Raw genomic sequence first — 13,759 nt, 5'->3', positions numbered from 1 at the left:
GCCACTCCATGGCTCTCATAGAGGCTAGAGATATAGAGATCTGGACAATGAAACAGAGAGAGAGAGAGAAGAGAGAGGAGAGAAAGAAAGAAAGAAAGAGAGAGAGAGAGAAGGGAGAAGAGAGAGGGGAGGGAGGGAAGGAGAGAGAGAGAGAGAGGAGATAAAGAAAGAGAGAGAGAGAGAGAGAGAGGGGGGAGAGAAAGAAAGAAAGAGAGAGAGAGAGGAGATAAAGAAAGAGAGAGAGAGAGAGGAGATAAAGAAAGAAAGAGAGAGAGAGAGGATAGATAGAAAGAGAGAGAGAGAGAGAGAGAGAGAGAGAGAGAGAGAGAGAGAGAGAGAGAGAGAGTTTACACTCAACTGTGTTGTAAATATCATACCTAAACACTTATCACCATTCGTTATCTTTATGTCTTGATTTCTGTTTGTCCACTTTGTCCAAGCTCCAAAAAAATCACCTATACAAAAAATCATGATGCAACCATATCACAGTGTCAGATAACAACATGACGTCATCTGCACACCACAGTGGAAACAATTCTATTGCACCTGGTAACAGCTGAATTCCAAAGTGTTCTCTTTTGAAGTCGAGCCATTGCTAATTCGCTGATGAAAAAATAATAAGGACAAAGTAAACAACCTTGTTTAACTCCTCTAGGGCATGATGAATGTGGACAATGCAAACAAACTTGATCATCTCCTCTGGGGCAGTGGAAAAAAATCTGAATAGGAATGTCTTGTCTTTTAACTCACTCAGTACGGCCAGCCCTCTCTTCTCCTCTACACAGACCCCTCGGATGTCCAGTGGGTGTCTCAATGACCCAACCTTTAGCTTCTGTCGTCAGAATTGTGGTATTCTTTGTCACCATTCACCTCTTCAGTATAAGAGCCTTCCGCTTGCAATATTTTGATGGTGGTAATTGGGGTGAAACGCTGTTAACGTCGTCTCTTTCGCCGTTCGTATGGAGAGAGTTAACACATTCTTTTGATGAATCATAAATTCCTGGCAATGCCCTATATGATTTGCTATGAATACCACTTTTACTTCACACACACCACACAACCTTCCTTTTTTTTTTAACGGAGTTGAATGCTTTGCGGAAATCGAGGAATGCTAGCCAGAGCTTTCAAATTTTCGCTGAATACCTTTCCACAACTGAATAAGAGGGTGAAGGTGCTGTATCCAACACTCATAAGCAGAGAGACAGACAGAGACAGACAGAGATAGGAGGGAAAGGCCAATGAGCCTGACAGAATGACTGAACTGTCACCAGAGTTATACATTCCTTTGACGTAAGATCACTTTCCTATACTCAAGTTGACAGTCACTGTCAACATTGACTGATTGACTGACTGATTGATTGATTGATTGACTGCTTTCAGCCAACAGGCCTTGAGGTAACCACGTGATCACGACATATATCATCATCTCTCTCACCGACTACTTTCCCACTCCTTGCTTTGACATTATTTATGACTACTCTCTGGCTGGCTGGCTGATACCTGTGTGTGTGTGTGTGTGTGTGTGTGTGTGTGTGCGTGTGTGCGTGTCCTTTGGATAAACATTCCCCACTTCAGTGAGCTTTTGGTGTGTTTGTCTTTGTGCTGACAGGAGAAGAGAAAGGCAAACAAGACGTGTTCATCTATCGATCTGTGTGTGTGTGTGTGTGTGTGTGTGTGTGTGTGTGTGTGTGTGTGTCTTCATGTATATCTACCTGTGTGTATACCTCCATGTAAATCATCTACCTGTGTGTGTCTCCATGTATATCTCCCTGTGTGTGTGTCTCCATGTATATCTCCCTGTGTGTGTCTCCATGTATATCTCCCTGTGTGTGTGTCTCCATGTATATCTACCTGTGTGTGTCCCCATGTATATCTACCTGTGTGTGTCTTCATGTATATCTACCTGTGTGTGTCTCCTTGTATATCCACCTGTGTGTGTGTCTCCATGTATATCTACCTGTGTGTGTCTCCATGTATATCTACCTGTGTGTGTCTCCATGTATATCTACCTGTGTATGTCTTTATGTATATCTACCTGTGTGTGTCTCCATGTATATCTCCCTGTGTGTGTGTCTCCATGTATATCTCCCTGTGTGTGTCTTTATGTATATCTACCTGTGTGTGTCTCCATGTATATCTACCTGTGTGTGTCTCCATGTATATCATCTACCTGTGTGTGTCTCAATGTATATCTACCTGTGTATGTCTTTATGTATATCTACCTGTGTGTGTCTCCATGTATATCTCCCTGTGTGTGTCTTTATGTATATCTACCTCTGTGTGTGTCTCCATGTATATCTACCTGTGTGTGTGTCTCCATGTATATCTCCCTGTGTGTGTGTCTTCATGTATATCTACCTGTGTGTGTCTCCATGTATATCTACCAGTGTGTGTCTCCTTGTATATCCACCTGTGTGTGTGTCTCCATGTATATCTACCTGTGTGTGTCTCCATGTATATCTACCTGTGTGTGTCTCCATGTATATCTACCTGTGTGTGTCTTGAGGTATATCTACCTGTGTGTGTCTCCATGTATATCTACCTGTGTGTGTCTCCATGTATATCTACCTGTGTGTGTCTTGAGGTATATCTACCTGTGTGTGTCTTCATGTAAATCATCTACATGTGTGTGTGTCTCCATGTATATCTACCAGTGTGTGTGTCTCCATGTATATCTCCCTGTGTGTGTGTCTCCATGTATATCTACCTGTGTGTATCTCCTTGTATATCTACCTGTGTGTGTCCCCATGTATATCTACCTGTGTGTGTGTCTTCATGTATATCTACCTGTGTGTGTCTCCATGTATATCTACCTGTGTGTGTCTCCATGCATATCTACCTGTGTGTGTCTCCATGTATATCCACCTGTGTGTGTCTCCATGTATATCTACCTGTGTGTGTCTCCATGTATATCATCTACCTGTGTGTGTGTCCATGTATATCTACCTGTGTATGTCTTTATGTATATCTACCTGTGTGTGTCTCCTTGTATATCTCCCTGTGTGTGTGTCTCCATGTATATCTCCCTGTGTGTGTGTCCCCATGTATATCTACCTGTGTGTGTCTCCATGTATATCTACCTGTGTGTGTGTCTTCATGTATATCTACCTGTGTGTGTCTCCTTGTATATCTACCTGTGTGTGTCTTCATGTATATCTACCTGTGTGTGTGTCTCCATGTATATCTACCTGTGTGTGTCTCCATGTATATCATCTACCTGTGTGTGTGTCCATGTATATCTACCTGTGTATTTCTTTATGTATATCTACCTGTGTGTGTGTCTCCATGTAAATCATCTACCTGTGTGTGTCTCCATGTATATCTACCTGTGTGTGTCTTCATGTATATCTACCTGTGTGTGTGTCTCCATGTATATCTACCTGTGTGTGTGTCTCTTCCTATATATCTACCTGTGTGTGTCCCCATGTATATCTACCTGTGTGTGTTGAGGTGAAGTGGAGTGATGGCCTAGAGGTAACGCGTCCGCCTAGGAAGCGAGAAAATCTGTGCGCGCTGGTTCGAATCACGGCACAGCCCCCGAAGTTTTCTCCCCCTCCACTAGACCTTGAGTGGTGGTCTGGACGCTAGTCATTCGGATGAGACGATAAACCGAGGTCCCCCCGTGTGCAGCATGCACTTAGCGCACGTAAAAGAACCCACGGCAACAAAAGGGTTGTTCCTGGCAAAATTCTGTAGAAAAATCCACTTCAATAGGAAAAAACAAATAAAACTGCACACAGGAAAAAATACAAAAAAAATGGGTGGCGCTGTAGTATGGCGACGCGCTCTCCCTGGGGAGAGCAGCCGGAATTTCACACAGAGAAATCTGTTGTGATAAAAAGAAATAAAAACAAAACAAAACACAAACATATGAAGGCCTATGGTAGGAGGGAGTGACAGGTGTGCTTTCACCTCAGTTTCAGTTTCACTTTCTCAAGGAGGCGTCACTGCGTTCGGACAAATCCATACACGCTACACCACATCTGTTGAGCAGATGCCTGACCAGCAGCATAACCCAACGCGCTTAGTCAGGCCTTGAGTGCATGCTTACATATTTGTGTACCTATGAAAGTGGATTTCATTTTACGTAATTTCGCCAGAGGACAACACTCGTTGCCATGGGTTCTTTTTCAGTGCGCCAAGTGCGTGCTGCACACGGGACCTCGGTTTATCGTCTCATCCGAAAGACTAGACGCTCAGTTTGATTTTCCAGTCAAACTTAGGAGAAAGGGCGAGAGCGGGATTCGAACCCACACCCTCACGGACTCTCTGTATTGGCAGCTGAGCGTCTTAACCATTCTGCCACCTTCCTCCACCTTCACCTCAGACTGAAGCAAGGCCGACATTTGTCCAGGTATTGCTCTTCCCAGTATTGATTTTTGGTGTGGTGTCTGGTCTGTCTCTGATCTCGCCTCTACTTTTCTGTGTCAGTTCGTACTCTCTTGTCTCTGTCTGTCTGTCTGTCTCTGTCTGTCTGTCTCTCCCCTCTCTGTGTCTCTGTCTACCCCCCCACCTCCCTCTCTCTTTCCCCTCAAACTCCTCCCTCCTCCACCCACACCTCTCCTTGACCCCCCACCCCCACCCCTCAGCCCCCTCTCCACACCCCGCCCTCCCCATGTGTACACACAGACTTACGCACTGACGGTCTGTAAAATCCGGCCAGGCCCAAGATGACAGGCTGACCAACCCACAGTGCGTGTGTGTGTGTGTGTGGGGGGGGGGGAGGAACGGGGGAGGGGACGGGGGGGGATGAGGGGGGGGGGCTTGAAGGAAAGACGGGGCGTGTGTCTATTGACACAGCACTCTGCTAACATTGAATCACCGCCACACTGGTCACTAACCTGCCCCCTTACCCCCCTCCACCCCCCCCCCCCTCCCAATGCCCTCCCCCCCCCACACCCCCACCCCCCACCCCGAGCCCACGCCCCCTTTTCTAGCCTCTTGTTGTGGTCGCTGTTTGATGGCTCAGCAGTTTAGTTCACGGACTTCCATGTCGCCAACACAGCGGCTTTGGAGTGTTTAAAATAGGTCCCTGCCAGTGACAGCTATGGCTGTATGCCAGTCCCAGCACCTGGTGTGCGTGTGCGTGCGTGCGTGCGTGCGTGCGTGTGTGTGTGTGTGTGTGTGTGTGTGTGTGACCAGGCTGCTATGTCATACCTTGCGGATAACTGTCGTTACTTCCAAACGCAGGAGAAAAAAAAAAATCTTGGTGTCATCACCACACACTGACACAGGTGGCGGACTGTGTCACCACGACACACTGACACAGGTGGCGGACTGTGTCACCACGACACACTGACACAGGTGGCGGACTGTGTCACCACGACACACTGACACAGGTGGCGGACTGTGTCACCACGACACACTGACACAGGTGGCGGACCACACTCCTGGCCAAGTGAATATCTAAACACAGAACACTGAACACTTCTGGCCAAGTGAATATCTAAACATAGAACACTGAATCTAGTCCAGTCAGACAGCCGGCACACGTGGCATTGAAAAGAAATAAAAAGATGGCGCACTAAATGTTCATTTAATTATCTTGGTAATGAGTTCCATTTAATATTTCGGCCGGTGTTCTTGATTCAGACATGACAGATTACATTTGCTGAAGCCATCAATGAACCAGAAACCCAAACGTTTTAAGTTCTGTCTCTTATTCATGACAAAGAATAAGACAACTTCTTGAAGCTGTCTGGATTTATTATTTAAAAAAAAAGAACAATATTTGAAATATGACTTCTCAACTCGTCTAGATTTTTTTTTTTACACATCGTTGGCGTTGTCTAATGTTGGTGCAGCTGACGTAATTCCAAAACATCTACTTTTCTGTTCAGATAGTAAAGAACTCGGTCATTGTTTGACACACTTACAAGTTGGTTATGTACTGTGTGACCTTTCCTTGGTAAACTGTAGCCATGTAGTGTTTGACTTGTGTCCCTCTTGTTCTGTTTCTCATGGGCCCCAATGGCGTGTTTTGGGAATAAACCTGGAATTGTTAACACTCTCTGTGTGTGTGTACCCCCAGGTGTCAGTCATTGATGATGCCCCAGGCTGACACGTTACAGACATGGTTGATGGCCTGTATAAAGGAGTGGCTTTCATAAATCACTTTTCACTACTGGCTTCTGTAAATCACGCCTCACTACTGGCTTCTGTAAATCACTTTTCACTAAACCACAGTTCACTAGTGGCTTCTGTAAACCACGCTTCACTGAAGCGGATCGCTTTAAGGGTCTGAGGATGGCCCCATTGCCGAAGAGTTTTACAGGGAGACGACCCTTCATTGTCAGACAACCCCCCGCCAGATAGGTAGGTCGCCATACTAATGACCACTCCCCCCACCCATACCCACCCCTAACCACGGCACTACAGGGTAGGTATGCTTAGTAACCTGGTCGGCAAGTTGTGAAAGCATCTTGCCAAACCGGACTGGCGAGTCTAAAAATACATCACAATACTTCACATCTCTCTAACCGCTTAAAAAAAAAAAAAAAAAAAAACCCAACCAAACCCTTATCGTACTTTTGTGGGTTTTTTTTTTCCTGTGGGAAATTAGATACCATCACCCCTCAGCCCCCACCGTCTTTTTTTCCATGTTTGTCAACGCTCTCTCTTAAGTGGCCAACAAGTTCCCCCACCTACCATTCCTCTCTCTCTCTCTCTAGTATTGCTTTGTAGCTTCATGGGGCATTTCAAGAGACGCTGGTAACCTAAACTTGCTGCTGTGTTTGTTTAGGAGCAAAAAGCTGCACGGTTCATATTTTCAACTGGTTACAACGAGACACCCACGCATGAATTCCACTGTTGTCCCCTGTTCGTATGGGGGACTATGGTCTTTACTGAATAAATCATTTGAGTCTTGAGACTCTCTATCTCTCTCTCTTCTTTCTTTTATTCAGATAAAAAAAAATCGTTACCCCCGCACTCCCCCCCCCCCGCCCCTCTCTCATTCAGATAAAAAATCGTTATGGTTATCATTCTCTCTCTCACTCTCTCTCTCTCACTCCACCCCTCTCTCTCACTGCTGTCTCTGTCTCCTTCACGTGTGACTGTTTGCTGTCTCATCAAAGGCAAGGCGGAAGGCCGCGCGTGCAGCTGTCAATCACTGTCAGTTTTTCGCCAGCTTGCATAATGAGCTGGGTGGGCGTGGCTTGGCAAGCCGGCCGTGTCGGCCTGGGGGGAAGGCGTGTCCTGTGGCCCTGCATGGCCATATATGGAAGTGAGGCCGCCCATGGTCAGCCAGCCACCTTCCTTCAGGAGCAGGAGTGGGGGTGGGGGTGGGGTGGCGGGTGGGGCACAGAGCTGTCAGCCCCTCACCCACCCCCCCAGCAACCTGTACCCCCTCCCCCCACCACCCACCAGCCCAAAACTTATAACCCCCTATCCCATACCACGACCTGTAACCCCCACAACTTATAACCCCCCGCCACCCCCCCACATAACGTACAACCCCCACCCCATAACTAATAACCCCCCCGCGCCTCACCCCCCCCCCCACACACACACATAACTTATAACCCCCCATAACGTTTTACCCCCCCCAAACAAACACACACACAACTTATAACTCCCACCCCATAACTTATAACCCCCCAACTTATAACCCCCGCCCCATACCTTATACACCCCGCCCCCACAACTTATAAAACTCATCCCACCCCCACAGCCTGCCACTGTTTTCCATTAGGCCACTCTGTTCCCAGAGTTGAAACGTGACTGCACTCTCTCACCCCTTCTCTCTCTCTCTCACTGTCTCTGTCTCTCTCACCAGTCTGCATGCAGCACTGGGCTGACTGACCCTGCTGGGCACAGCAAGGTGGGTGGACATCCGATTGTTGTCAAATCAGTGAAGCGAGGTTCAAATCCCCCCCTCAAGGTGAATGGGCGGTTTGACACGGGACATCGACCCACGGAGCCCCAAGGGCTGAAGGGCTGAAGGGGTGCGGGTGGAGGTGGAGGTGGAGGTGGAGGTGGGGGGTGGTAGTAGTAGTCAGCCATGTCTAATACACATACATCATCGTTCCGGCTGGCGACGTGTTTTTGCCACGTATGACGCACTGTAGGCTTCGGGGGGGGGGGGGGGCACAGCGAATCTGTGTGTGTGTGTGTGTGTGTGTGTGTGTGGAGGGAGGGATCATGTGGGGGGGGGGGGGGAGGAGGGGGACAAGGTGTGTGAAGTTATGTGAAGATAATGGCTGTTTGTGCAGAATGAACTTAAAGGTGGGCGTTTGTCATGTGTGTGTGTGTGTGTGTGTGTGTGTGTGTGTGTGTGTGTGTGTGTGATGTGTTTCCATGTTAAGTGTGTATGCGGCTGCTGTGTGAGGTGTGTGAGGTGTGTAGCCACACAGATGTTGCATCCACACAGCACAGACCAACAGATGACGACACACGGTGCATCAAGCCGTCAGATTCAACAGCTGTCAGTCGCCCTCCTGACGTCACTACACACGTGTCAGAGTCTGCAGACATCCTGACGTCACTACACACGTGCCAGAGTCTGTAGACATCATGACGTCACTACACACGTGTCAGAGTCTGTAGACATCCTGACGTCACTACACGCGTGCCAGAGTCTGTAGACATCCTGACGTCACTACACACGTGCCAGAGTAGACATCTTGACGTCACTATACACGTGTCAGAGTCTGTAGACATCCTGGCGTCACTGCACACGTGTCAGAGTAGACATCCTGACGTCACTATACACGTGTCAGAGTCTGTAGACATCCTGACGTCACTGCACACGTGTCTGAGTAGACATCCTGATGTCACTATACACGTATCAGAGTCTGTAGACATCCTGACGTCACTACACAGGGCACACGGGATGAGTCTCTCTCTCTCTCTCATTTTTTTCTTCGTACATCATGCATATGCCTACATGTAGTAATGTGAAGTGCACGCTTATGACTTTATGTAGTATTGTGAAGTACATGCATATGCCTTTATGTAGTATTGTGAAGTTATCCGCGTGTGTGGGGTGGGTGGGGGTAGGGGTGGGGTGGGGTGCGGTGCGGGTGTGTGCTGATTATCTGGTTGTGGTTTTCCGCAATTCATCTTTATTCTTATCTTATCTGTCTATTATAATCAATGTGCAGTATAGTAGGCTATGTTTATAATTATATTCAAATAATGTTTCTTAATTCTTTCTGTTTTTACATAAAGAATACTAGTTATTACCTGCAGTGTGTGGATGTATGTATGAAACGATGTATGTGATATTTTTTACATTTGTATCTTCGTAATATTTGTAGGGGCTGTTGTTGGCTTTTACAGTTATGGTCCCCATGTTGTTTACTTGTCTATGTTGTGATAATGCACCTGACCAAATTTCTCCAGTTGGAGATAATAAAGTTATTCTTATCTTATCTTATATGACTTCACGTAGTATTGTGAAGTACATGCATATGACTTTGTGTAGTATTGTGAAGTACATGCATATACCTTTATGTAGTATTGTGAAGTGCACGCTTATGACTTTATGTAGTATTGTGAAGTGCACACTTATGACTTTATGTAGTATTGTGAAGTGCACACTTATGCCTTTATGTAGTATTGTGAAGTGCACGCTTATGCCTTTATGTAGTATTGTGAAGTGCACGCTTATGACTTTATGTAGTATTGTGAAGTACATGCATATGCCTTTATGTAGCACTGTGAAGGGCACGCTTATGACTTTATGTAGTATTTGTGTTGTGTTGACCCTGTTCAGGGCGGGGGGACTGGATGTGAATAACTGCGCCAGTGCGGATATGCCATCCTTGAAAATAAAGAATAATTTATTTGTCTTGTCTTGTCCCCCCCCCCCTCTCTCTCTATTCTCTTTCTCCCTTTCCGAGTCTCTCTCTTTCAGAGTCTCTCTCTCTCTCTTTCTCTCTTTTCGAGTCCCCCTATCTCCAAGTCCAACCCCACTCCCCCTCAGGCCCGCAAACACACATTAGTACACGAGAGAGAGACAGAGATGGAGAGAGAGAGAGACAGACAGACAGACAGAAGAAACAGAATGCCCCCCCCCCCACCACACACACACACCACCCAGTCCCTACACTGCAGAAGGGAGGCCTTAACGAAGCAAAGCACACACCAGCAGCACAAAACCTTGTGGCATGCACACTGTGGCCAACAGACACAGGACACAGACTGTGGAGGACACACACACACACACACACACACACACACACACACACTGTGTATATTGATCAGTGATGGGCAGTCCTACATCCTGTTCTATCTCTGCTGCCAGACCTGCTGCTTCTTGGAGCAGTGTTATCTGCAGTGGGCAGTGGTGTGACCTGCACTGTGTACAATGGTCAGTGGTGTGACCTGCACTGTGTACAGTGGTCAGTGGTGTGACCTGCACTGTGTACAGTGGTCAGTGGTGTGACACTGTACTGTGTACAATGGTCAGTGGTGTGACCTGCACTGTGTACAGTGGTCAGTGGTGTGACCTGCACTGTGTACAGTGGTCAGTGGTGTGATCTGCACTGTGTATAGTGGTCAGTGGTGTGACCTGCACTGTGTACAGCGGTCAGTGGTGTGACCTGTACTGCACTGTGTATAGTGGTCAGTGGTGTGACACTGTACTGTGTTGCGTGCTGTTTGTTAAAGAGAGCTGACAGTTCCCTGTCCCTGTCACCGTCAACCCTGACCCCTTGCCGTGGATAAAACACACACACACACACAATACACACACAACACACACACACATCAAAGTACGCAAGCACAGGTCTACAAACACCAAACCTAACGTTCCAAACACAACCTCCAAGCGGGGGTCAGCCCGACAGTAGGCCCTCAAGGCCTGACGGATCGCTAAGAGGATCACATAACTCCAAACATGTGTCTCGACTTGAACACACAGGGCTCCTCACACAGGTACGAGGTCTGTACCCAGCTGATACAATGGTCACCATTGTTCTGGCCAGGCTTGCCGAACCACACAATTGTTCAAGGGACTGCTACGTCATCCACAAGACAACAGCCAGCTAGGTGGCAGCACCACCTTAAACAAAGATCGTTTCCTTGCAAGAAGGAACAGAACCAAGATGGAATGCCCAATCCACAACACCTGATTAACTCCAAAGGGAATCTGATAAAGTAGTGTGTGTATTGTATCTGGAAGGGAGGTGACAACAGTCTGTATTATTGTATTAAGATAATAAGAAGCTGTGCCACTGACATCATACTGACTTACAGAAAAACACCAAACGTTTTATTCAAAGTCGATCTTATCCACAATAAAAAAAACAACAACACAAAAACAACACACATTTATTTCACAGACAGTATCACAGTGATCGACAGCAGTGAAATGATATTCAACAGAAAATGCACAACATATAGCAATGATAACTGAACGATATTCAACAGAAGAAAGCACCATCTAGAGTGACAATAATGGAACGATATTCAACAGAAGAAAGCACCATCTACAGTGACAATAATGGAACGATATTCAATAGAAGAAAGCACCATCTTCAGTGACAATAATGGAACGATATTCAACAGAAGAAAGCACCATCTTCAGTGACAATAATGGAACGATATTCAACAGAAGAAAGCACCATCCAGAGTGACAATAATGGAACGATATTCAACAGAAGAAAGCACCATTCAGAGTGACAATAATGGAACGATATTCAACAGAAGAAAGCACCATCTAGAGTGACAATAATGGAACGATATTCAACAGAAGAAAGCACCATCTACAGTGACAATAATGGAACGATATTCAACAGAAGAAAGCACCATTCAGAGTGACAATAATGGAACGATATTCAACAGAACAAAGCACCATCTACAGTGACAATAATGGAACGATATTCAACAGAAGAAAGCACCATCTAGAGTGACAATAATGGAACGATATTCAACAGAAGAAAGCACCATTCAGAGTGACAATAATGGAATGATATTCAACAGAAGAAAGCACAATCCTGAGTGACAATAATGGAACCATATTCAACAGAAGAAAGCACCATTCAGAGTGACAATAATGGAACGATATTCAACAGAAGAAAGCACCATCTAGAGTGACAATAATGGAACGATATTCAACAGAAGAAAGCACCATTCAGAGTGACAATAATGGAACGATATTCAACAGAAGAAAGCACCATTCAGAGTGACAATAATGGAATGATATTCAACAGAAGAAAGCACAATCCTGAGTGACAATAATGGAACGATATTCAACAGAAGAAAGCACCACCTATAGTGCCAGCATTGGATTGATATTCAACCAAACAAAGCACGACATACAGTGCCAGCAATGGAGAGATTCAAAAAGCAGTCTGTGGCCAAGAGACAGCTGCATAGACCGACAACCTGTGAGAATGGCTCCAAGCAGGTGACAGTCACGTGTACACGACTCCTTGTGGCTGAAACCTGGACAGTCTTCGGTCTCACAACGAGCATCATGACACACACAAACCACGTGACAGGAAGTGGAGTTACAACCACGTGACAGGAAGTGGAGTGACACTCACACCCCATCCTGAAGACCTCTGTTGACACACCTATCCATGCCGGACAGGTCTCCATAAGAAGGACGAGGAAAGAGCGACAACTGGAACAAGTCCTTGCAGACTGTTCCACACAGGTATAGGCCTTCCTCTCCCTCCTCCTCTCCCTCCTCCTCTTCCCCCCACCCCCTCTCCTTCCTCTTCCTTCCTCTCCCTGTCTCCACAGCCGGTCACAGGCCCCGGGAGCAGTCACTTCCTGAGGAGCACAGCCAGGGAGGCGCTGTGTTGAACGTGCACTTGAAGAGGTCACCCACAGAGGTGCACATCTACCGCGCAACCCACAGTGCCCACAGAACTCACAGTGGTGCACATCTACCGCGCAACCCACAGTGCCCACAGAACTCACAGTGGTGCACATGTACCACACAACCCACAGTGGTACAAATCTACCACACAACCCACAGTGGTACAAATCTACCACAGAACCCACAGCGCTGCAAATCTACCACACAACCCACAGTGGTGCACATGTACCACACAACCCACAGTGGTGCACATGTACCACACAACCCACAGTGGTGCACATGTACCACAACACGAGGGACAGAAAGCGGCATCAGAAAGCATGTCACTGTGATTGGCTGACTTTTTCAAGGACACAGGGCGTCCTCACAGTGACATGACAATCATCAAGGACATTGATCACAGTGACATGACTTCATCAAGGACATTGAAGACAGTGACATGACTTCATCAAGGACATTGAAGACAGTGACATGACTTCATCAAGGACACTGAAGGTATCCATCAAGGACATCCACACAGTGACATGACTCCATCAAGGACATCCACACAGTGAAATCATCGCTGCACACAGCCAGACAAAAGGGATACTGTGAAAGACATGATCCAAGGACACAGCACGTCCACACAAACATGACGTCAACACGGACACAGCACGTGCACACAGTGACGTAGTAGCAACACACACAGCACGTGCATACAGTGACCTGACAGCACACACACAACACGGACACAGCACGAACACGCAGTGACCTGGCCATACACACACACACACACCACACCACACCACACACACACACCACACCACACACACACCATACCACACACCACACACACACAACACGGACACTCACAGATCCTTGAGGGACTGGATCTCGTCCTGCAGACCGGCCATCTTGCCCTCCTCCACGCCCTTCTGGGCAGACAGGTCGCTGATGACCTTGCGGGCCTGGCTCAGCTCGCCCTCATACATGTCCCGGATGGGC

General features: G+C 47.0%; 1 protein-coding gene across 1 annotated transcript in view; it reads right to left on the bottom strand.

Annotated features, from left to right (window-relative positions):
* Window positions 1-13,759, bottom strand: part of LOC143276313 (retrograde protein of 51 kDa-like) — a 70,153-nt gene that overhangs the window by 55,840 nt on the left and 554 nt on the right. The window contains exon 1 of the mRNA XM_076580819.1: window positions 13,628-13,759. This exon is cut by the window's right edge and continues 554 nt beyond it. Within this exon, the coding sequence (XP_076436934.1) occupies window positions 13,628-13,759 (132 nt within the window). The remainder of the gene's footprint in view (window positions 1-13,627) is intronic.

This window comes from Babylonia areolata, chromosome 31 (genome assembly GCF_041734735.1).
Source record: "Babylonia areolata isolate BAREFJ2019XMU chromosome 31, ASM4173473v1, whole genome shotgun sequence".
Classification (NCBI taxonomy): Eukaryota; Metazoa; Mollusca; class Gastropoda; order Neogastropoda; family Buccinidae; genus Babylonia; species Babylonia areolata.
Note: the sequence above shows the minus strand (reverse complement) of the source record. Positions and strands in the feature narration are given on the sequence as shown.